Source organism: Aulonocara stuartgranti (assembly GCF_965226115.1).
Source record: "Aulonocara stuartgranti genome assembly, chromosome: 5".
Lineage (NCBI taxonomy): Eukaryota > Metazoa > Chordata > Actinopteri > Cichliformes > Cichlidae > Aulonocara > Aulonocara stuartgranti.
Window position 1 is genome coordinate 25279622 of NC_138943.1, and position 26662 is coordinate 25306283.

Below are 26662 nucleotides of genomic sequence, written 5' to 3' on the forward strand. Positions count from 1 at the left end.
GAGTGGCTGTTTGGAGGGCAAAAGTCAGATCACTCCTCACATGCACAGCCTAATCTATGTGGCTTTGTTTGTGTTTAGGCGTTTTATCTTTAAGATAAAGCAGATTTTTTCTGAGAGAGTGTTGCTGAGTCTGAAGTGCACTGGAATCTTGGAGTCTCTCTGACAAGCCCAGCAGGCTTTCAACCCGTCACACACCAGATGACAGACAAGCTCTGCTCTACTTGTGCTATGCTGCCATCCAATGGTGACATGCTTAAAAAGGAAAAAAGAGGCAAGGCAAAAGCTCACCCAATGAATGAATTCTGTTACAGCTTTGAAAAATAGTAGGCTTTATTTTCTAATGGTGGTATTTACAGGTGGCGTGGCCTGCTATCTTGATACATGTGGTCAAAAAAAAAAACAAAAAAACCCAGAAAAACATATTTCAGGCAGACGAAGTGTAACCAAATTTACTAATGACATCGGGATATGGACAAAATAAATATCCTATCTAAATCAATGCAGTTGTTTAAAAATGATAAAATATGAGGCTTCGGCATTGCCCTTCAGCATCCAGTGAGTAAACATATGCACTTTCCTGCATACATGTGACACCCCCCCCCCCTCTAAATTACTCTAACAGGCTTCTGGTGCTGCTTATAAAACAATCATTACAGAATCACAGAATAACATGAAATCTTGATTTAGCACACAAAGAGTAAAATAACACATTAGAAAAATCACTACATTTAAAACAAGCGGCTGAAATCAAACATGACTGATGTCTGATATTGTTTGGGTGCCAAAGGCAGAGCAACTGTGGATACAGCTTGCGTGTCTGACTTTTCAAACGCTTCACATTGGAAGCATTTTGTCATAAAAGTCTTCACACTAAAGAAATAGTTTAGTGGTTTGTTAGTCAATAAATGGTGACAAATATGCCACCATTAAAGGATATGTTTTGGGTTTCTTTTTTTAAAAATTGTGATAATTTGTTGGGCCGTGAATCAAGGCGCGCTGTAAACACAACCTCAGCAACGGTAATTTAGCAAACTGAGCAGAATGTATCAAACTGATTCCAAACGATCTCTTGATAACATTGTCGGCTCTTGATATGAAAGCTGTAGCCACTGTGGCTCAAGTGATCTATGAAATTATCGATGACACATTTGGATACTAATACAATAAGCTCTCCATAAATAATACAAACAACCTTAAATTCTGACAAATAATATTCTCTTTTACATCAATATACAAACAATATAAGAAAAGATCATAAATATACGGCGCAAACTGGCGCTCCAAACATTCCATAAACATTAATAGTACTGTTTCATAAATGCAATATGATTAAATTACATTGTCGGCTGACGTTGTGATGGAAAAACATTAAAATTTGAATAAACTAGTAAGCCAAAAACTCTGGCTTTAACATGCTGTGGTGAAACTGCAAAGATTGGTGGCTGTTCGCTGAAACATTCATGTGAAACAACACATGTGCGAGAAGACGGAAGAAGCTTACTAAAGTAATAGATGAAAATGAACACGTGGGAAATGCTCTCCTTGGGAGGGGGGGTTGCCATGTGTAAAACTCAATCATTAAGAAATATGAAGCCTTGAATTTTCCATACTGGGCTGAATATTTTACATATTTTGGCGTATCCTATACATATTCTAAATAAATTACACACAGTATCGGTTTATATGCCATTCTAGAACAAACTGTCAATGTGGGCGGCTGACGAGCCTCAGTACTACACGTGTGGTAGCCGTTTTTCCCAGAACGATTTATGTACAAATACTGTTTCTGTAGTATCTACATAGTTCTATGTACTCGTAGAAATAACAGAATTTAAAATGTGCCAAAAGATACACTTCACACTCAGCATGGTTTAAAACTTTCCAGAATTGTTGTCCTACAGCATTATTTTCAGCCATATTTTTTTTTAATAAAATACATAATACATGTTCCGTTATTACAATTTGCCTGGAGATACTGACATGTAATGTTTTCTTTTTTATTTATTTTTTGCTGTGTATGTAGAATAAGGGACAGAATATAAAGAATATATGTCTGAGATAAAAAAATTACTAATGCATAAGGAGAGTTAAAGTCTACCTCAGCACGGTGGGATTCATGTTAAGAAAAACAAAACAGCAGAGCAGGGGACGGTATGAACACGATGTCAAGTTTTTTGTTTTCGTTTCCCTGATAGAGCAACGTCCCCCCCACATATGAATGACGGCAGGCACTTGAATGTCATCGCTGTGCGCGTGTATGAGGAAAGTGGCGGATAGTCACATGAGACCGATAGTCTTTAGAGAGTGTTTCTTGGAAAACAAATCGTGGAAGAGAGCCGCTTCCTCCTCAAGATTCCATGTCGTCTTCATCGAAAGATGGTGGCACGAAGCTGATGACCTCGTCGTAGGTTAAGGCTGAGAACAGATAATTGAAATTACTTTCCAACATACAGAATAAATAACCTTTAAAATCTATTTGGTTTCTAACAACTCACCTTTCCATTCCTCAATTTCCAGCTCACGGCTTTCAAAGCTCTGGTCGTAAGGCTCTGCTTCAGGCTCGTCATCTGGATCGTGATACTGGGCAAAGTAAGGGTGGGCCAGAGCCTCAGATGCTGTGATCCGCTTGTCTGTATCAAGCACCAACATTTTCTCCAGCAAATCCACCGCTAAAAGAAAGAAAGGAGACAAAGGTGAGTATGAGAAAAACTACAGGTCAGAGCAAAAAGGTCCAGAATGCTAACTTTTCTGTCAATATATGTACTGTGACTGCAGTCGATGCTCATATTAACTATCGGCAGCCTTTCAAATAATGGCATCAGCTTCTGTTTGTGTAAGAAAAAAGGTCAGCCTATACTAAACACTTTGATTCCAGTGATCCCAGCTCCATTAAAATGCTGTGCTGGGACCTTAGGAGAGCTTCTATAAACTACTGAATCATCGGTGTGCTTAGTTTTTCACAGCACTGCACAAAGTCTTGTGAAAACCTTCTTTTTCACATGACTGTATGCAGTGAAGACTTTGAAGAAACTGAGTGTGACAGTGACAACTGATTGTTGTCATTGTCACTAGTCGGTACCAGATGTACGGGTCGTTTAATCCAATTGTTTTACATTTTAATTGATACCCAATGCCAATAAAGTCTTTTGTCCTAATGTTATGCAGCCGTCTTCCACCAGATGGAGCACGGTTGCTGAGAAACACCATAAATCTATTAATCTGGGCCCGATTTTGGGGGTTAACGCTTTTACTGTTAGTTCTTTTAAAGGAGAAAAAGTGACATCATGCATACAAACGGGGGAAATAAGTTTTCCCTGATGGGTGGATGGGCTTTTGATAGGGTGAGGAGTTCAGTCATTCATGATGTCGACCCCTGGGTAAAGGGTTCCGACTGGGCATGTTCTACCGAGAGGAGGCCCAGAGGAGACCCAGAGGAGACCCGGGACCCAGTGGAGATAATACGGCCTGGAAATGCATCAATTTTTCCCCGGACAAGCTGGAGGACTTTGTTTTTTTTAAGTGGTTGTCATGAATTTTTTATCTGCGTGCGTCATTCATAATGCAGCTTTGCAGAGTTTTTCACATTAAACAGTTTCCAAAACTTGATAACAGAGTCTCTTAGTTTAAGAGTAGTTGGTTAGTCTAATTTTTTTCCCTCGTTTAGTCGACTAGAAAATCAGTCACCAGGAACATCCCCAGTCTAAAAGCATTTTATCTAAAGCATTTATACAAATACTGTGTGCTGTAAAATGCATCAAGTCAGTGACGGAATAATCCTACAATGACATCCCCTAGATTATCTGCTGAAGAGCTCTTTATGACTCGAGGTGACAAAAGTTAATGTAGCTTGTTCACGTTACATAACTTGACATTGGTTACGTGAAATAATTTCCTGATGTGGTACGAGATGCACATGAGAAAGCACCCTTCACTAATCCAACTCGGCTGTCACCTGTATCCATTCTGTGTGTTTTTTTTTTAACTTGATTGATTTAACATGCATAGCAATCAGGGTTTTTCCTGGCGTGGAGCTGGTCTTTGTGCAGTAACTACACATGCAAGCACAAATGCTTCATGTAAAGCAAAGCAAATGACACTGTTATTTCATGCCAGTGCTAATTGTTTTTCCTTTTGCACTAGCTAAAGCTAAAAAAAACCCCACTGTGATAAAAAAAAAATCTTGCCAAAACAGATGAAACCGCTCCCCCATTATTATAACTACCACCACTAGAGGGAGCCAGTGAGCCAATAGCAGCCTAACCCAATGGTGTCATTCTGAAAGAGGAACTTACCAAGAGGGTTGGCACCAATAAACACGTCAGCAAAGTTTCTCTTTGGCATCTGGGGAAGTGAGTTGATATAGTTCCTCGCCTGTGAGAAAACAGAAACAAAGAAGTGTACTGTAAAAGCAAACTGCAGAAGATTTCCAAGTAATAAGGCAGCTTTTAAACTGCAAAAAACGTGCAATATTTCAATAGAACTACAATACTAAACTGAATTTGCCTGTTGCAAGACAAACTGTACATCCTCCCATTAAGCCATGTTCCAAGCATTTTAACTAACACCCAAATCACATGCATTACATAAACACTGTGGTATTATTTTCATAGTCAAATAGGATAGATGATCAGAACACGCTGGCTGCACTGGCAGAGCACTCTCATAAGCCTTGCTGTGAAAAGCATGACAAGTCAAAGAGGAAAAAGGGAATGTGTGGCGTGAGAGCAGAGGACAGTATGCAGAAAGGAACTGGTAGGATATATTTTAAACATCAAGTCTAGCTGCATTTATCTCTAAACAGTAATGTAGCTATCAGCTGATGGATGACTGCAGCATGGCCCTGATTCCGGCTGTGGGGAAGAGACGGGGCATGTGGGAAGACGAAGGGAACTTGTCTCACCTCGTGGCTGGGCATCCTGCTTATTAGGGAGGCTGGGGGCGTCCCTGTCAGGCGCATTATCTGCTGCAGCTGGTTTATATCTAAACCTTCTGAGTCAAGGGGTATCATAACATGGAGGTCAGCACATCAAAGAGCAGGTGTAGTTAGGAAGGTGGATGTATAGAAAGGATAGGGACTGGGGTGGGAACACACACGGGGTGAGGATGAGGAGGATGTGAAAGAAAGGAAGACAGTTTCTAAACTTTAATATAAAGAAAACCTTCATTGTCTGCAACCTATATTCAGATAATCACGAACACTGTGGTCCAGTTTGGCACTAACGTTTTTACTGTCACATAAAAGTTATCAGCGTGGCTCTGAAAAAAGTCATAGTACATGCTGGAAAGAAGCAGAAATCAAAGCACTGTGCTCAAATGGGAAAAAAGCAGAGTGTTAAGAGCAAAACAGGTGCAGTTAAGAGGTAGTAGCATTGACACCAGGTCGTAAAATAAAGAGCCAGGGCAACACAAAGGCAACAGGGAGGATGGGCAATGCAAAAGAAAAGGAAAAAACAAATAAATAAAACAAAACTGGATGGGATGGCACTCACAGACTCTGAAGAGATTTTCATCAAGAGCTCAGGCCCTGGCGTTCCGACGAGCATCATTATAAGCTTCAACTGATCAATATCTACCACACTCACATGAAGGAAAACAGAAAGGATGGAGGACGTAACGGGGACAGAGGGGTGAGAGGTACAACTGTCGATGCTGTAGCCTGTAACTGATAAAGGTCCACTTATTCAAAATAAAAGATATCAAGCACCAACTAAAAATCATACAACGTCACACTGATGCATAAATATTCACAGATGAGTTGACTATGACTATATCACTTACTGTGACTGTGTGAAGTATTAAAGTACTTAAAAATGACTGAATGTAGATGCAATAGAAAATATCAAAGCAAATTATAAATGAAAGACCAGAAGCAATCAGAGTTGGAGGTGACATTGGTGGAGCTAACAGGCTACAGTGCTGTAGTTTCTGTGCCTGCTGTGGTGAAAAGGAAAAGCAAAACTTCTACTTCACCCATCACAAACAAAACAGAAAGTCTGGCTGGAATTTTCATCCCTCAGACTCAAGGAGGTTGAACATGGACATTTTCAAAAGCTGCTTTTATTCTGGGCATGCTCTTTCATAAATGTAATTCCTGTTGTTTTCTACCTGAATTCTTGTTAGTGTCTAAAGAAGTCCTTGTTTTTGTTTCTCATCTGTCTGCTGGGTCAGGGATGAGATACTACTCTAGGTGGAGGAGCTCAAGTATCTTGGGGATCTTGCTCACGATTGAGGGAAGACTGGAGGGTGAGATTGACATACGGACTGGGGCAGTGTCTCTAGTGATACGGATGCATCGACCTGTTGTGAAGAGAAGGCTCATAATAAAAGATAAACTGTTGTTTTATTGATTAACCAAAGGGTGGCTGGCTCGCCCTTAGAGACAGGGTGAGGAGCGGGGCCATTTAAGAGGCTCGGAGTAGAGACGCTGCTCCTTCACATCGAAAGGAGGCAGTTTGGTGATTTGCACATCTGATGCCTCCTGAATCCTTCCTAGGCATACCCTGTGACTTCGTATCCCCCCCCAGATGAGCTGGAAGAAATGGCTGCGGTAAGGGTAGTTCCGGTATCTCCGCTCAGACTGCTGACCTCATGACCCGAACCCAGACAGGCGGTAGAAAATGGATAGATGAATATGCATAAAATTAGGTGTGCAACTAGTGATTATAACTCACCGTGTAAATCTTATGAACAGTGATAAAACCATCACAGACTATTGAATCTACAAAAAATTGAGAATCTGGAATAGTGTTTATAATTCTTAGTGCAGACAAGCTGAAACTATAAAATAATTGTCCACAAAGTTTCAGATAATCATTTGATCCATCAACAAAAATAAATGAACTAACTACTGCGTCTCCACTCTGCAAAAATGTCACCAGAAAGCATGACAAGAATTCTCTAAATCACATCTAACGAGCAGTTTGAAGTGATTTGCTCATGCTACTGTTGACACACTACTACCTAGTACCCAAAATATGAACCACATACAGTTGTAGTATGTCTACTATTTAACATTTTTAATCCCGGTGCTATGGGAGTGCACCTGTACTTACACTGTACAAAGGCTAATGAGATGCATTGTATCCACAATCCCTCCCATTCTACTCATGTGCAGAGATCAGCTTCCATTCAGACAAGTAAAAGGAGACAGACCAGAAAGACTGCTTGCTGTATATTCAAACAAGCACTGTGGGTTGGTAGCTCCACTACATCACAAAGCAGTTTCGACACATTCAAGCACACATACCCCTGCAAGGCATGCAGCGAAGAAGGTGTAGATCGGCTGATTGATTAGTTAGAGCAGGAACACGTTATGAAACAGATTTTGATCTTTAACAAAACCACCAACTTGGTGGCGTATGCTACCTTCTATATTTAAAGGTGTGTGTGTGTGTGTGTGTGTGTGTGTGTGTGTGTGTGTGTGTGTGTGTGTGCGCGCGCTAATTTACAGGGTTTTCCGGTATGTTTTTATATCAAATCACATGACAGCTCTGCTGTGTGTAAGGGTTTTGTGGGAGGGAAACAGGAAGGTAGTGTAAAAAGTATCGTGGAAAAGCAGTGGAGATAAAAGTGGGCAGCACTGAGTCATAGACCACAGGGCACTATTAACTCCATATGAGAGTGTGTGTGTGCATATCATGCACACACACGCACACTTTCCTGGCTATTCTGGCATGTAGCTCACTGAATTCAATACTCAGCAATGCTTTTAAGTCAGCCCAACTAGGTAAAATGGTGCTTTTGTCTGTGCTTGCAACAGTGCTGCAGCAATAGATTCTGTGAGAGCCTGGCAGTGAGTGCACTGGACAACAATTCTTATATAACTAGTCTAATACATATTTGTAAACCGTGTGCATATAAGCAGATTGAACTCAACCAGTACCTCCTCCTAATCTAACACAGACCTGCAGGCTGGCTACAATCTGACATTTATTTTAGCAGCAGAGGTGGAAGGATACGGTCTGTGCCAGGGAAGAGTGTCCGTCCTGTAAGTAGTTCAGCCATGATGCAGCCCACCGACCAGATATCCACTATTAAATAAAAAGAAATCATTTCAAACATGCATCTCAACAAATCCTTTAGATATGACACAAATCCAAGCTTTTCAGCATAATGCAGAACAACACAGCTGTACGTGCATGCTGCACATGCATATGCAACGATGTAATGGTATCATCCTGTAATCTTCACTACTTGCGGTGAATTCAATGAAGTCTGCCTTGTTCTTTTCAGATTTAAACGCTGCTTCCTGATGAGAGCTGAGACTGCAGTTTTGTGACAGCATCCTGACAATTTGTCAAACTGTGAACGAACTGCGCTGCATTACGTTGTGTTACATGGGCAACGTTTAATTCAATAACTCTCACTGTTAAATAGGAAGAGAATTTCAACAAATTCAATTTTTTTTCACAAACCAAACGTTTCAAAGCTGCTGGGGAAGGCACAGCTCAAAAGCACAGCTAAACAGCTTGCACAGTTTAAGTCCACATTCGTTTATTTGCCCATTTACACCAACACTTAATGCTTTGTAAAGAAAGTGTGAAGCAGAACTAAATGGCACTCAACAAGGCAAACGTCTGTTGTGGATGATTTAGGCTGATGAAAAGGCCTCTAAACATCATGTTGAATAAACAAGAAAATTGAAAAGCTTGAAAAGCTGTCCTAGTTTCTCTAAAGTTGTCTCCTTATTTATAGAGAAGAAAAAACTTAGTATCCTTGTATGATCACTGCACACATAACCCCCCACATCATTGTAAACGCATGACTCTTGACTTGTAACAGATGTCCAAAAAGCTATTTCAACACACTTTTATGAAACTGCACTCAAAACATGATTGAATGTCAGTGTGCGTACCGGTCATGTTGTAGTGCATCCAGTTGAGCATGATCTCCGGGGCGCGGTACCACCGTGTGGCTACGTATCCTGTCATTTCATCATCCGTGTGCCGTGCCAAACCAAAGTCCAGGATCTGAGTGATGCAACAATGCATAGGCGACATAAAGACAACCAAATGAGACATGACTGAGCACCTTTAGCTCGACAGCAAGTTATATCGCATATGGTGAAGCTTGGATCTGAAACAATCAGTCTCCTCACCTTAAGCTCACAGTCTTCATTCACAGCCAGATTACTGGGCTTCAAATCCTGAGGAGAGAGGGGGAAAAAAAGAGTCCAGATGAGAATTTAGAAACAACAGGGAGACATCCTGCTGGTATTGCTACACATGTCATCATATTGCAAACATTTGTGTATGTTTTTTGTTTTTGCACTCATTCCTTCAATTATATTTTTAATCCACAATCAGAAACGTAAAACATTCCAAACCAAATTTTTATTTTATTGTCGTGTTAATCTGATTACTTCAAGCTCTAGTGTATAGATTTAATAAAACACCATCCAGAAAAGCTAAAGTGCCATTAATGGTTCTGTTCAGTTTAACCAGCACTGGACTGTTTTTCTTTGCAGACACTGACACATTCAGTGAGGCCATCACTTACTCTGTGGATGATATCTGCAGAGTGGATGTACTGTAGGGGGGAAAGAACATAAAAATATTTAAATGCTAATGCATCCATCCATATGGAAAGCATGCAGTCACAAAAAACACCTCACTTACATTAGTGTGTATTAGCTTATGGTATTTTAAATGTACACCAGCTGAACTCCCAAGCGATAAAACGAGCAGAACATCAACATAACTAGTGTACATTTCTTTAAATAGTAATCATTCAGAAATACCACTAACATCTTCCTTCGTAGCCAATCATCTGCCTCAGCCTCCTCTTCTGTCCATAAATTTTCTCTGAGGTCCATATTCAGCATTCTTCGCCCAGTGTATCCACTTTACCTCCTCTGCAAATGCTCAGACCATCTTAGCCTTGCCTGTCTAGCTTTGTCTCCGAACTGCTCAACTTGAAACTGTCCTTGTGATATGGTCATTATCTCCATCCTGGTCACTCTCAGTTAAAATTGTAACATCTTCAGCTCGGCCTCTCGTCTTTTCGTCAGTGCAACCGTCTAAAAACTGTACAGCAGGTCTTACCATCCCTTTCACTCTTGCTGCTATCCTTCTGTCACAGATGACCCATGACACACGTCTCCGCCCACTCCACCCTGCCTGCACTCTCTTCTTCTCCTCTCTTGTGCACTGTCTGTTGCATTAGATTGTTGGCCCCAGGTTTTTGAATCTGTCCACCTTCACTAACTCTACTGCCTCTACACATCTTCACTATTACACCTGTCTCTCCCTCACTGACACACACATGTATCCTGTCTTATTTCTACTGAGTTTCATGCCTCTTCTCCAGAGCATACCTCCACCTCTCCATGTTTACTACAGACTACACTATCATCTGCAAACATCACAGTCAGCGGACACCCCTGCTGCACACCTCATCTGCCATTCTACCCATCACCACTGCAAACACGAAGCAGATCCCTGATCCCCATCTTGAACACTTCTGTCACTCGTACTGCACACCTCACCACTGTCCTCATACATGTTGTGCACCATCATGACTTCCTCATGCAGTACCACAGTTCCTCTCTTAGCACCCTATCATATGCTTTGTCTAGATCCACAAATATAAGCCAAAGTTTCAAAACCGTTCTCTCCTCTGAAATGTAACTACAAGAAACACAATCACAGCAACTCTGACATATCTGCTTGCTCTCAACAAGTGGCGTAAACAGGTGATTGACAAAGATAACACTTTCATGGAACAACAAAATCAAGTGTGTAATAGGCTGTAATCATACATGGTTTGCTCACATTACAAATACTACTAGCTGTAGCTGTATCCAGTTAACTTTTTACAGTCTGTGTTAAGACTCAACTGAGCAGCATTTGCTCTTTCCTGCATTGCAACAATCTGCAAAAGAGGAACTGTTGAATTTTATCCATTCACTTTCAGTTGCCACTGTTTGCAGAAAATTTAAAAAAACAAAACAAAAACAAAAAATAGTCACAAGAGTGGCACAGAAACGTCGCTGCCAACTAGAATTCAGCTGGTCTAAACGCAGAACAATGCAGATGCATCTGTGGTCTAGTGAGCTAGCTTTGCCTGGTTCCACAAGGCACCGCTTTTGCACAGATTGAATGCAAGTCAACTTTTAGGAGCAGCCAGTTTTGAGTTGAAAATGAGGGCCTCGCTGACCTTTAAGCCTCTGAGGATCTGGTATATGAGGAACTGGACGTGGTCATCCGTGAGCTTCTGACACTTCACGATGTTGTTGAGGTCTGCACCCATTAGGTGTGTCACCAAGTACCTGCAAATCAAACAGCCAATCAGATGTAATCTTATAATTCAGGAACGTCTCTCTTTGATTTCTGCTGCAGCTTTATTTAGTTTAAACTTTAAAGATTTAATTTTTGCAGATTAGCAGGTCTGTGTAAAGTGCAGCTAACGGTGTTTTTGATAAAAAATCATTCATCATTTTCTGTAAGAATTATTTCTAAATGTGGCAACTTAAAAGTTGGCAAGATTAAAGTGATGATAACAGAAAAACAACACAACAGAAAAAAAACAACACTTTTTTTTCTCAACAGCAAAATATTTAAACAGAAAGTAAACCACTTGAAGGAGGCCAGCAGTGATTGTAGTATATATATGACCTCTTTAATCACACAGCACTAGTCCAAGGTCGTTGTCAAAGAACGAGGTGTTCGTTAATGGTCACGTGAAAAGATAAGCACCACGTCTTTGGCTAAACTTCACCTCGTGTATGAGATCGCGTTGAGGTTCATCTCACATTTCCACAAATGTGCAACATGCTGATGACGTTACACCATGCAGAGAATTCAAGGACGCTGATTGACTATTCTGCACACATACACTGCCAGATGGCTGTTACCATGGAGACTAGCTGTGATGTTCCTTAGGAGCACGTGTTCACCCTACATTCACCTTGGTACCACTCGCCACATGCTGCTCTCTCATGATGTTAAGAATCCTCGTGCATCTCTAACTAGTTTTGGCTATCGAGGTAATCTTGCGATTATCTGCTGGCACGAACGCTTTCATTGTGTAAAAAGTGAAGCTTATAGACGCTGAGACAGTAAGCAAGAAAATAAACAAACTGAACGAGTGAGAAGGAGAAAAGCAGAGAGCAAAAAAGAAAGAAAGAGTGACTTACACATCGTTAAATTCCTCTAAGCTTGTCGCTGGTGAGAAAACATCTAAAAGGCCGATCACCTGAAGGAAAAACCGAGAGGTCAGAGGTTAGAGACAGTTAGCAACTGGTTGGTGGGTGAAGTTTAATTTAGTTAAATAAGCAAACACCCCACCCTGAATCACCATCTTATTATAAGAGAGGTTTAAGCACTGTAGTGATCTCAGCACCTAGGCTGTCAACGCCATTTTGCCTGACAAAAAAACAAAATAACAGATCATGTTATCCCAGCTGATCACGGTAACTGGGGTCCCAGCCAGGAGACTGGCCAAGAGGAGGTAGGGCCTGGCACAGGGCCTTGGCTGTGCTCTCCGTAAATAGGCCACATAAGGCCACAGACTACTGGAGGGGCCATAGGGGTCCAGTGCAATGTGGATTGCAAATAGGGATGGAAATTGAGAACGGTTCTTGTAGAGAACCGGTTCCAAGTAGTCAAGATCCTTGGAATTGTGTGTCTGCCTGCATATCGGTTCTTGCACTCTCACTATGATCAGCTGATTTGTGTGGAGGAAAATTGTGGCGTTGTCTACAGTTTGGACATGGACATTACTTTTATTTTTATTGCACAAAAGGATAAGAGCGCGTTGGGAAAGTGGAGACTGCTCCAGGGCATAAACAACTGCATTATACTGCTAACAAAGCTTTGGCTCTTCGCAAGCACCTACACAGACATAATGCTAACGCTAAGCTAGCCAAGAACCCAGAGTGATTTTAAAGCTGAGTAAATGTTGACACCCGGCCAGCACCGTGATAAAGTGAGCCGTCACTTGCGGTGAAGCCGATGCTGAAATCAACAGGTAACAAACCAATGAGCAGCCAGACAGCAGCTTCCTTTTCTACCTGTTTGTGTTTCTAAAGTAGAATCGCTTTAAAGTCTCTTTGTGCTGGTTTTCATCTTTGTGTTCATACCTAAATACTAGGGGTGCAACGATACACAAAATTCACGGTTCGGTTCGGTTCGATACTTTGGTGTCACGGTTCGATATTTTTTCGATACAAAAAAAATGTTCATGCCTTTTTAATTTGTCATTTATTAAAATTATAAATATATATTTTAACTCAAAAGTACAGTTTTTAAATTTAACCCTAACCCTTGTGCGTGTTTTTTATTTTGACAGCGAATGCGCACCTGCGGACCACTTATGTGCAGCCCTGGTTATTTAGCTCGTCATATTGCAGCCACAGAAATTCTTTTGTCCATGAAACCATAAAGCTGCACTTTCTTTTTGCCTTATAGTCTGATTTGTCATAACTTCTCCGTTTTGTGGTAAGCTTTTCTTTGGCTGTCACTTCTTCACCCTGACCTGTCTTATTTGGCTCAGCAGAACTAAAATATATATCTGTCTGTGAAGGTCATCGTAGTCAAATATAAATCCTGCTGCTTTTACACACGCACTCACATAAGCTCAGCGATTCTCTGCGCGATCAACCTCTCACATGTTTAAGCTGCGGGAGATTTCACTTGTCATGTTTGCATAGTAAGCTAACAATTAATAAGACGATGTCAGAGGAATTGGTGCACAAATTATCATCACTCACAGATCAGTGCTGTCATTGCAAAGTGAAAGCAAAAAAACAAGCGCAAATTCAAACGCGACTTCAATATGTCACATATTGACAGTGGCTCACCGATGCCAATGACATAATTACCCAGCTACATTTCTGAAAGAATGCAAAAGCATTGACATATATTTTTCCTTCCTACAATAGCCCAACGGGCAGGGCAGAGATAGATTTTGGTAGCCCGACTGAAAAGATCGCTAGCCCCGGGACGTCGGGCTAGCGATATTGCGAGCCCTGTATCTGATTGAGGAATCACTCATCTTTGGAAAAAGAGAGTTTATTACAGAGAAATGGCTCTTTCCAAAATAAAAGCTATACTATCCGCTTCTTCTGGGCTATATTCTCAGCAGCATATTAAACATATAAGGAGAATCATGTGCTAACAGCTGTCTAAATGACTCGGCTAAAGTTAGTAGCATGCTTGCTTGTTTTTTTTCTGCTTCCACTTGTCTTTGCAATCCGATAATGTCGGCGTAAATGTGCAGTCATATTCGTTGTGTTCCCACTAGAGATGGACCGATCCGATATTACGTATCGGTATCGGTCCGATACTGACCTAAATTACTGGATCGGATATCGGAGAAAAATAAAAAATGTAATCCGATCCATTAAATATCACGAAAGCACCTCACAAAACTTGCAACACGCCGTAACTCACCTCAGAACGTTAGCAGTCGGAGCAGTATGCATCACGTGATAGAGCGGCTGTGGCATGCGGGACCTGTCGGTGGTCTGGATAGCATTTGGAGCTTCGCTAGCAACCCGGCATTTCATCTCCGACAAAGTTATCCCCGAGAGAAGTACAGCAAGTGTGTAAGTCCATCTCTGAATGTTTGTAAAGCATTCCTGCGTTAAGCTTAACAAGCGACTGCCTCTCCTGCTGCTACTTCAATCATGAAACTGCTTAACGATCAGCTGATCGGCTTTTCTGTCGTGAGTCCGTGTCTCTTGTTTGCTTTTGGCCCACTTTGCACCAGAAAGAGGAAACCAGCGGCTGAACAACAGCAGCACGTTTAAGCTTGATCAGCTGTTGTTAGAATGTATTTAATATTACTTTCTACTCGAGGATCTTTTTCTACGTAGCTGACGCTGGTAACTGTGCAGGGGCGGATCTAGCAAAGTTTAGCCAGGGGGGCCGATAGGGCATTAACAGGGAAAAGGGGGCACAAAGACATACTTTTCTTTCTTATTCTCATTTAAAATGTCTAGCTTTTAATAAATAATTATCTGACACCCAAAGTTTCAATTTGATGTAAAATGAATAGAAGTCAATTACTGTATATAGTAACTATTAAGTCTAATATATACCCTAGTAAGCTATAGTACTTTTTCCTTTGGGAAGGTACCATCTGTGCAGTCTGCAATTTTGTTGAAGAAAGATGTTGAATCTATTTAATATTTCTTGAAAAATAATTGATTTCTGTGCATTTTTTTTCACACTGCATCAAATTAAGGTTGATTACGTTGATTAAGCATCATGAGGTGGAGCGTGAAGGATGGTTCCCTATTTTTTATTTATTTATTTTTGTTGTTGCTGGGAGTTGGAACCCTATTAGTTAGGTTGCTTAATATTTATGCTAAGTACTCTTTAAAATACCAGAATAGGGAGGATGGTGTAGGTTTAAGTTTATTAGATTGATCAGTATTGCTGAACTATGAAATATTTTTTTTTGCATACAGGTATAACAGAATAGCTTTAGTGTAGTTGTTGTTTTAAACTTGAGTATGAACTTATACAAAATGCAGCAAGATATTTAAAAAACAGTTTTGTTGATTAAAAAACACTATATCGGATTCATATCGGTATCGGCAGATATCCAAATTTATGATATCGGTATCGGACATAAAAAAGTGGTATCGTGCCATCTCTAGTTCCCACTAGTGCTTTCAGGTTAATCTCGTTGAAATGACCTTAACGCCACAACATGGCAAATCTCCGTTAACGAGCTACCGCCGATCGCCCTGTGCATGGGGCTGGACGGCCAACACGTTAACGAGCTAACTGCGCTAACACACTAGCTCCCACCCATGTAATTGAGCATTGCATGGCACATCCAACATACTGTTTTACTTTAGTGCATGACTCGCTTACCTTCAGGGTCATACGTCACATGAAAACCAAAATAATTCCAAACGCCAGATCTGAATGAGGGTGCGGGAGGTCCATGTTGTAAGGAGAGCTTAACTTCTGTCTCGCTAGCTTGCCCTGCGCTCTTCCTTCTGATGATGCTGTCTGTGTTGAGCGCTCAGTGAATCTGCGTTCGACTACTCCGCCTAGGCTGCACTGTCGAGCCTAGGCGGAGTAGTCGAACGCAGATTCACTGAGCGCTCAACACAGACAGCATCGTCAGAAGGAAAGTTGATAAAATAAATTTTTGTATTGTTCGATACATATGCATACCGAACCGAAAGCACTGTATCGAACGGTTCAATATCGATACGAATATCGTTGCACCCCTACTAAATACTAAAGGGAAAGATCACGTGTCCTCATTAGAATAGCTAGCCTGCAGGTTTATACTGTTAAATTATAATTATGTATCAGTGTGTTTCAGTTCATTTTACAGAGTAAAATGAAAGTAACGTAATGAGTAGTATAACGAATGTCTTTCTCCTGGGTGTAATTAACGTACTGCATTACTTTTAATAAAAGTCTTCTGTGTGATATGTGTAAAAGCTTTTTTTTACTTTACTTTTTTTGACGAATGACGCAACACCGATCAGAACAAAGAGGGGAAATACCTCTAAGATCCATGTAATTCATTTGCATGAATGTAATGTCTTTGATATGCTGCTTAGAGATGGTCTCAAAGTGAAACCATTGAGAATCGATAAGAAATCAAATCGCTAAATTCTTATCAATTCCAAACCCTAATAGGAAACAATGCATATTGCACAGTATAGCAATAATAATAATTAAAAAACAAAAAAACAACAATAATAAGCAAAGAATTTGTTGCTGATTTATGTTCAATTTAGTGTTAGCACTAGGTGCTGTGCTTAAGTTACCTCGTCTCTTCAAAGGAAGTAGTGAACATTATTTGGTTGATGCATTATTTAGGATAATCCACCAAGCTGACAGCACAGGCACCTTTCAGGTAGTTAAAGTTGCATGCAACCGGTTATGCTGGTTCCAACAATGCAAAGTTATTTATAATGGCTTATAAATGCTGGATGCATTATTCCTTTTTTTCCTCTAGCAATACAAAAGCTTTTAGAGATGGGGTGTGTTCTGGAGTCTTTAACCTAGAATACACTGTATTTGCAGGGTCCTTCTCCCCTTTCCACAGTCTCTTGCACAATAAGTTTGTGATTGTATGAAAAAAAAAACAACGTAATGTGTGAAAGTGACTAAATATGGATGCATACAATCACTACAGTTGAATATCTGCAGCTTCACGGTGCATCAAAATAAACTAAAGAAAGAAAAAACAGAAAGTCTTCTTATTTATGTGTCTTTCAGCAGTACGTGTATTGTACACACACTTCAGGCATGCATATACACATGCATGCAGACATACTGGCAGAGAGCAGCCCTGAGTGCTACCCCCACCCCCTGGAGTCAGGGTATTGTAAAAATACTGGAGCGGCCCACCCACACAAGACCTAAATCTGCAGCTGATTGGTGGGCCACGGCCACAACAAACAGCCGATTGGTCCACTCAGGCTTTCCAAACTCAAAACTCGGGGAGTCTCCTGGCAACAGCATGAGCAAAACACAGAATCCCTCCCTATGTAAGCCACAGATATGTATTAAAGCACAGAGGATTTATGAACAGAAAATCACCGCAACTTGATGTTTTTTTTCTTCTTCCTGTTAGTACAACAAAAAACCTGGCAGCAGCATGTTCACGCCGAGATAAGTGAGATTCTTTATCAGAATGACATTTCTACGCGACGTTACCGTCTTGCCTTCAACACAGCAATACAGGCACAGACTCTGTATAATCCTCCATAATCTGTATTCCACGTAAAACCTGTTTTTCAAATGCACTGGTGTGTTTTTCCCCACAGTGCCAGCGCACAGCGCAACACTAATTCCAAAACTGCTCGAGTTGTAACAGAAGTGAAATCAGGGCTTGTGCAAAAAACAGGATCTAAGAAAGAATTTTAAAAAAAATACAGTAATGTGTGAATGCTGAGCCAAGTGCGCTCGGACTGAACCACAGCAAGTTCTGGCATGGGCGATGACGTTTCATATTAAACTTTTTTCACAACATAAGGAGACCTGGATTTTTTTTTTACGGTGATCTGGCGTGTTCTTGTGTACATTTCTTCCAGGTGGCCTTTCATCTAAATACATGTAAGGCAAGCTAAAAGGTGCGCTTCTTTCTCACATTTCCATAAGATTTGAATAACTTCTGCACAGCAGCTTCTAATCAGAGCAAACAGGCACACTCTGAGTAGCAACAATCCCAAATCAGATCTTCCATTTAATGACTTCATAGCTGTCATTTATTAGAAAGACTACCCTACGTGTGTTGTGATAGCTTCTAGAGTTGCGCAACACTTATTGTATGAATTCTGTGAGCGCCTGCAATGAGTTCTTAAAGCTAACTAAACAGTGCAGAATACAGCTAATATTACATTAAACCGTAACTTTACAAGATGGGCTTTCATTTAACTGTGAGGTTTGTTGTACTGTTGTTAGGGGGTTTTCCCCTTTAAGACTTTCCATGCTTCTTACAGCTAAAGTTTCTTTTTTTTCCTTCTGAAAATTTTCACTTCACAGGTGCTGCTGGCAGATGATATCTCATAAAGTCCACTTGCATATATTGTGGCAATCTAAATATTTCTACCTCTTCTCACACTGTACACTTCCCTCTTTTCTAGAAATATTTAAACTCATATACAACATTCACCAGGTGGATTTGTTTCCACACAGGACTCAAAAAGCCTTCATCTGCACGCCAGCTTGAGAAATAATTGCTCACATTTCAAAACACATAAAGATCCTGTCTCTCTGGTCAAAAGCGTAACCCCGGATGAAGCAACAGCACAGAAACCAGGAACAATGTTTGCGTTTTGTATGCGGGCAAGTGTCTGCATGTGCAGTATCTACACACACACACACACACACACCAAAGCAGTGATTATAGGCGGGAAACTCACACCAAAGGCAAAAAAGTTGAGATACTTAGCAAGATTTCTTTTTAAAGTTGCAGCTACAAAATAAGATTAAAAAAAAGACACCACAGTAGGTGATGGGGCTGCAGATGTAAACCCGTTTGGTGACTCATACCTCACCAAGCAACATCAAGCAATAGGCGTTAGACGCTAGCAGGGGAAAACCTCCGTTGTGATGTCCTGTTAGCATACACAGTTATTGCCTGAGGACAGTGTACCCGTGCCTGCTCATGCTGACACATGAAAATACCAGAAGGACTAACACTGGGGTTTAAACATGACAGTTAAACGCTTGTTTTTTAGTCAGTTCCAGGTAGTTGACATGCAGATGCTGTGATGTTAAACTGAGAGTACCTATCCTTTCTTTGTAGGTGGCTCAAAGTCAAAACAATGCAGACGCTAGCAGAAATATCCTACCACATAAACTTATCACCTTATCACTATGTTATAGATGTGTCTTTACATGCTTTCCTTTTTTGAATTCCTGCACGAGCTACATGTTTTTTCAACTCTTTCATCGTCATTTTTCAGCAAGTTAACCCCTCAAGCGCCATCAATCCAGCCTGATCAATCCATCAGGCTTGTTACATCCACCAACTCAAAGATATGGTCAGAAGTCACGAAAGCGACTGATCCTTTTGTAAACCTCGTGTGCTTTTCCATGTCCACTTGCATGCCACAATTCCTTTAGACGTTAAATGCACAATAAATGTTGTGTAAATACTGAAAAAGAGGCGAGCAATCACTGCCGCTTGCTGAGAGGTGGAGGTGATGTTTCCCCAGTTGTAGGTGACTTACATTTTCATGCTTCATGTGTTTGAGCAGTCGCAGCTCTCTGTAGGTCCTCTTTGCATGGATGATGGACTGGAAAGGTCTGGACAACTTCTTCACTGCTACCTTCAGGTTCGTCTTCACATCAAACGCCGAGCTGAAAGAAAGGTAACGTGTGAAACGGGTGGGCTCTTAACAGAAAAAAGAAAATGCATCGCTACCAACAGCTGTCACATAAAAAACCCAAACATTTCTCAAACTGACAATGAGATTCTTCATTAGACTGCGTAGGTGTCTAACGCAGTAAACAAAGCAAATACTTACATAACACCGAGCGCTTGGTTTCAGTTCTTATTACACTCTACAGTCTAAAGTTGAATAGGGAACATGATTGAACCTGTTCTCAAATATCAGCAGCATGGTGGGCAATGACACAGGAGTGTGAAAATACAGCAGCTAATTACTGAAAAACAATTAACTGCACAACATGCTGGTTGATGATCAGCAGTCTCCAGATAGAGTAAAACATTCATCTATTATAGAGCTGCTGTAAACTGTTGTTTACATGCTACAGAGTGTTCTAACATTAATGTAACCCAGCTGACTGTCTGACTTTGCACAAGATGTCCACAACCACTTGTGACTGACCACTGAAAGTCTGTTATTGCAGCTCTATTTGGAGAATTGGTTCTTTTTTCCCCCCATTCAAGAAAAGCACGGCTGACGTCTTTTTGAAGGCCCAATCTGTCAAAACATTATTAGTAGTATTTTTATCACAGGAAGACAGCAAAACAGATCATTTTATGTAACAGGAACAAAACACACACAAAAAAAACACAAAAGAAAAAGGTCTTATAATTAAGTGTGTGGCCTCAATTTCCTCTTTTGTCTACACAACTGTCAACATTCAACAGCTGATTAATTCAAAACGGTTCAATGTGCTGGATATCTCATTTAACTCGAGCAAACTCAAAATTAGCAACTGCCTGGTAAATGTGATGGAGATGTCACAGATCTTTATTTTTCTTCAATTCTGGTAATGGTTAATGTAGACGCCAAAAAGCATAGACACGAAAAAGATGAGTGAAATGAACGTGTTTTACTTATTTACAATAACAAATAGTTGAGCACTGGTTGACATTGCTGTATTTCCTTTATCTGTGAGGGAAGGCAACCTACTTACAATTAACCACATTCCTTCCAGGTCAGTCAGATACGGTACATCGTGCATAGATGATTGCAACATCTTTAAATCTGTGCTCCCATATGTGTGTTCGTTGTTGTTCTTGTTGTTATTTTTACACCGCAGACCAACTAAAACAAAAAGCAGGAACTGCATGGAGTGACACAAGGAAACCACCAGAACTAGACTAGCGGGCCAGTTTTTCTGTTGCCTTTCAGTTTAAAAGGATATGGGAGTCAGTTTCTCTTGAAATGCTTTGCTCAAACTGTCGACCTTTTAAAATTAACTGCACACACCTATGGCTGAGAGTGCAACGCCACGCACAGGAGAAGTGTTAAAACTGATTCTGTGTGAGTGACAAAGCTATGACCCAGAGTGCAACACATCCATAATAAGAACATTAAGATAAGCACTGTGTTTTTTCCAGTAAAGCTGAGATAATCTCCCACACCCAATGTGCTCCATGTCAGAGGCTTGCAGAACAACTTTAATGTGTCAGCAGTGAGGGAAAACCCATAGTCAGTAAACAGTGTACCAATCCTAAATGGCAAAACAAAGGCACACGCACTCAAACTGCTGCTAATTTGTAGGGCAAACAAGATGGGTCTAAGCATACACTATCCAATTAGTCAGCAGTAAATGGAACTGCCATAAGAAATGGCCATAAAGCGTAGACTAAAAAAGGAGCAACAGCTTCACAGGGAAGTAGAGAAGCAGCACGCTGACTAACAGAAGGCCAGAGTGAGCAAACAGGCAAATATGTGCTGTAGATGAGTCGTCGAGATGTCTGTAGTAACTGTCTTATAATCGTAAGACGTGCACGTGCATCGAGAAAGCTGGAACGCTGCATTTGTGCACTCTTTATCTGAGCACAAACATGTATACATTGGATTTCATATCAGAGCATGACGGGGTTCGTGTACGCCATCAACGTGATCGGCACTGCCAAATCTTACCACACGCAGTATCATTTTAAGTAACGAGCCATAACGTATGATCTGTTCATTATTGGTGAAATAATTGACACGGATTAAACTCAGAATTATAGCAACAGGACACATTACAATTTTTACTCTCTGTGTTGCATTAACACTTTGAGCCACATACTTCACCTTAGCGCAGGTCAAACGAGAAATGGTAGTAACACCTCTTTCTGCAAAACAAAAAAGAACCTCATCTAACCTGTATGTTTGTTAGGAACAACAATGCATCATAATCCTCAGTACACAGTCACGAAAGGAAGCAACCGTAAGACGACAGAGTCATGCAGGACACCGTGTCCTGAAAAGCCAGTAAAACAATAGGTGAGAAGCAGAGTGAGTTCTGATGATTGATTCTGAATTTCAGAGCAGCAACGCAGTCAACGCCACACTCCCAATCATCATCGTCATCATCAAGCTTTCCTGTAGCTGGGGACGAATCATCAGTTCATGATGAGTGCATTGTGGTGCAGGAAGTGTTTTAATATGCGCACACAATGACATAAGGCACAGCAGTGCTTGCGATAAGGCTTAATTTCCTCTGGGCCACTCAAACATCAATGTTAGACATTAAATGATATAATAAATATGGAAAGTGGGGTGACTTAATGATCTGGTGACATTACACCATGCTTATCGTGTTTACTTGATCTTTGAAATAATCTCATTAGAGCCATATTCCAGCTAATAATAGCAATCATCATCGTTTAATTGATTTATCAATGGCATTATTAACACAAACCTGCTCAGTTAACAGACCTACAGATGAGGTCGACTCACCTATGTCTACTCTATCACCTAGTCACACTCACAAATCAAAGTAATTTTAGAAGTTGGAAAACTTAAGTATGTTTTTAAAATCTAAAGAAATTGACTAGCAAGTGTTACCTACAGAGATTTGGCACAACAGGACATTCAGACCATGATTTTGCTTGCTAAAGCTGTCGGAGGGGAAAAAAACAAAAACTGCAAAAAGTCGTATTTGTGTTTTAGGGATTCAAACTCTAATCCATAACTTTATACCAAAATGAGGGGGTTTACTTTTCTGACATCACTGATGCATTTGGTCATGACCAGCTGCTAAAACCAAAGTCACAAAATTGCTGCTTTTGGGCACAAGCTGAAAAATCATTGCACTTTTCTCTGACGTGACAACCCAAGGAGCCTTGTGCAATTCTTTCTTCATCAGCAAAATATGAAACACTAAATGCTGTCTGACAATGTAAAAAAAAAAAACATACAAACAAACAAAACAAAAAAAACAGGAGCACATAAAGCCATCATTCCAGGTAAAGAAGTTCTGAAGCTGTAACTTGCAGCTTAATAAATATAAACAGAATCATTTAGGTCGAATTTCAACTTCATGAATAAGAAATGTGTGTAAGCAGAGCCAGAGTTTACCCTGCATTATCAGCTGGAGCTGTGCCGAGTAAACTTTAGGTTGCAAATTTGCCAAAAACAGTTTAGGCCTGTCAATAACGAGTGTTAATCTCAGCATGCTTTGAAAGAGTGCCCATGAAAACGGGAATCTGCGGATCTGAGAGTATGTCTTTGCACAACACTGACATTACAACATACATATGTAAAAAAATTAAAAAGCTTTGTGATACTGAGCAGCGTGCTCTTTACTGGGCTGTCTTTTCTTTTTATCTATGGCTAAGAATATTTCTGCCCTGTGTTAAAGTACCTACACACACCCTTAGCTGGGAAGCCTACAAATAAAAGTGCAAGGACACATTGAAATCCCAGCCAGCAGCTATTACTCCACACCAGCCCTGGCTATCCATTCAAGTCTGTCATTCAAAAAATAGTACAGCCAAGATATAAGTAGATATCAGTAGTGTTATTATCTTTGGTGTATGCGAGTGCAAAGTTGATCAGGCAATTCAAATGAAAAATCCACACAGTTAATGCCTGTGGCTGTTTTACTGAGTGGAGAACTCAAGCAACATTATGGTGGAGACAACAAAGACTTGGCCCGCTGAGTGCCTGGGAGCATGTGCCCAGCTAACCAACAGCCGTGACATGTTGGTGGAGGAGCTATGAGGTTATTTATATTTTTCCAGATACCATCTGAAGGGCTTTAGAGGCACACTGCTCTCTGGACCACTCTAGTTGCAGATTTTTTTATTCTTTTTTGTTTTTGGGAAGTTGCATTACGCAAAAGGTTTTCCACAAGAAAAGCTGACAGCTCCTTACAGAAAAAAAGCACAAAAAAAAAAAAAAAAACCCCACAGGAATTTTCAAAAACTAGCTGCTTATGGCAGTGCTCACATTTTGCCTTGGAAGTGGTGCATTTTAAATTCGTAACAAGAATAAGCCTCATTCAATGGTCATCTATGAACATATGCCTTGCATTTGGCTTTGTCACTGGTGCTTCCAAACCCAGTTATTGTCTTAAGGACAAAATGAGGTCATCCACCATCCACCACTAAAAACTGCACAAAAAAAACAACCTTTACAGTCAACAGCTGAAGAGATGAAAGTGCGGCCAAAATGAGTTGTAAAGTTGTAATTACGACCCGCTGCTGTCCATGACTTTGTACTGACTAGAAGGCGTCAGGGCTGATGCCACTACCTAACCTCGGGACCGTGAGTCATGCGTGTACCACAGCGGGCGAAAGGATGACATCATTCTAGAGTCATCGACGTCGTCGGATGGGCTCCTGTAGAAAGCGCTCACTGTGCATGAGGGGGGCCTACTTTCCGAAAACCACGTGACGTTCTGGTACTCTGCAGGCTGCACCCAACTAGAAATGCATAATATATGCAATGTGCGGATGTGTAAAGTGCCAGGCGTGTTGCTGTATGTGCCATACAGCAACACGGCAATTATTTCAAGTGGAAAACGCGTGCTTCGTGACGTCCTGGTTAACCCTTAAACTGTGTAATTGTTACAGATGTGATCTGATAAGGAAGAACCCCCCACCACCACCTTTTTTCCTTTTCTCTTTTTTTTTAAACCAGATGATGCAAGCATAGACATGTCGCACATGTAGCCTTCTGTTGATAAAATATTTGTTTTTTTCAAAGCAGCAGTTAAACTTCGCCCTGGGGCCATCACTGTGCTTACCGTACGCTACAAGTTACACCAGGCTGTTCAGGCGACACGAGAAAGTAAAGCAACAAAGTCAGAAAAAAACGTGCACAAATCACAAACAATCCCCACCCGCCGAAAAAATGCGAGCTACTGTGTGGAGTGTGCACGGCTGAGCTACCGCGGCCCGAGTATTAGGACGTAAACAAAGGACACAAGTTATATCCCCGTGTCTTCCACGGACACCCTGCGCAGGCTGGTTAAGCAGCCCGGCGACAGATAGCTCTCCCGGGCCACTGTGGTTGGTGGGAAGTCGTTTGGTCGTTGTGCAATCGCGCTGTGTGTGTGCACTAGCTCTCTCGCTCGCTTCTGCTGTGCAACAACAACTTACCACACGGATCCGTAAGCACCGGAACCGACAGGAGATAAGTTCTGGTAGCGCTCCGGGACTTCCCACACGGTTTTGTTGAGCTCCTGTCGGTAAAACGTGGGTCTCTCCTTCTGCGACATTCCTGCAGATTCACCAGCCCCGCAGTGACAAAACAAGCCAGCGGAAACTTCTGCCCTCTCCTCTCCTCCCTGTGCGGCACGACGTGCGGTAGTGATGCTGCTCTGCAATAAAACTCTACACGGAGCCGACCCCGAACAAAGCAAAGAAAACCCAAAACAAAAAACTCCAGCCGCCTTGTCGTGCAAATTTCGGTGCAGTTGCGCAGGTAAAATCCCACTTCTCCGTGCACGCCGGGAGGGCCGTCTGAAGATAACTTCCCCTACGAAGCTCTTTGGGGTCAGGAAGCTCAGTCTGGCTTTCGCTGGATTTTTCGCCCTGTCCCCGCTTTGCTGGGCGCGCGGAAACGTGTACGCGTACGTCTCTTCGCTCCTACGTCAGCCAGTGCGCGCTCACGTAGCGATAAATTTATCTCGCGAGAATTTGGCCGCTATTGGGAAACTAGGGGATATCCCATCCCCACCGTGTACAGGAGCGGGAATCTCCCCCTCCCGTTATGTTAATTGCGACACGTTTCTCCTCTTTAAATGTTTACGTCAGGCAGTGGAACATACAAGTATTAAAATAGTTATCAGATGAGCAAATGAGCTCCGTTTTAACCATCTGAGAGAGATCTGAGAGAGATCCTGCTTCAAGTTAAAAACAATAGGAATATCTGATAATATACATGAGCAATATAACACTCACAGGGGACATCTTTAGCTGAGTAGTACCGTTTCCCTGCTACATAGCTCATTTACACTGTGGTACTTTAATAATACTTTATTAATGTGGTATTAATGCCAGACCATTACTTAATTATAGAGTCCTGACTGGTTAAACAAGCACAGCATTTAGGCCCTTTATATAATGCCCCCAAGCAAAACCTGGCTTGCTCTCACTAGCTGCATACCTGATTGCAAATGAACCTTGACACCACCTGTATGTCAATAAGGTGTGACAGCTGCTTGAATTTAATTACACTGGAAAGTCCAAGATTGTTTATTAGCAAATTTGGTATTTCTAAGTGTTCACATGTCACTAAAGGTCTATCACTCATAACAAGAAAAGCAGACACACAAATAATAACATGAATGATGGTCAACTTCTGTTTTAGTGCCCTTTTAACGAACATGCTGACTCACACTGTCATAACTCAGAATAGACCACGCCAGGATTGGAAATACAAATTCCACCTGTGCTTTCCTTCCTATCACAATAAATGTATCAGACAACTCTCAAAGGACTCCATGTCCCTCAAAGTACAGAAAGTAAGGCATATTCCTACAGATAATAACTTATCTGCTGAAGGTTGCCTTTAATAACAGAGAATGTTCACAGA

General features: G+C 41.2%; 1 protein-coding gene across 2 annotated transcripts; it reads right to left on the minus strand.

Moving 5' to 3' along the window:
* Positions 1–312: 312 nt before the first annotated feature.
* Positions 313–25454, minus strand: mapk14b (mitogen-activated protein kinase 14b). 2 transcript variants are annotated; one of them, XM_082533986.1, is made up of 12 exons: positions 25225–25454; positions 19661–19790; positions 12137–12195; positions 11158–11269; positions 9499–9528; positions 9098–9145; positions 8855–8969; positions 7959–8030; positions 4901–4980; positions 4293–4371; positions 2496–2669; positions 313–2415 (listed from the first exon to the last, which is right to left on the minus strand). In XM_082533986.1, the coding sequence occupies exons 1-12, from the start codon at positions 25341–25343 to the stop codon at positions 2348–2350; spliced, it is 1086 nt and encodes a 361-aa protein (XP_082390112.1). In that variant the 5' UTR covers positions 25344–25454; the 3' UTR covers positions 313–2347. The 2 variants fall into 2 exon arrangements, with proteins under 2 accessions (XP_082390112.1, XP_082390111.1); XM_082533985.1 differs by lacking the exon at positions 4901–4980 and adding an exon at positions 5490–5569.
* Between the last annotated feature and the right edge of the window lie 1208 nt (positions 25455–26662).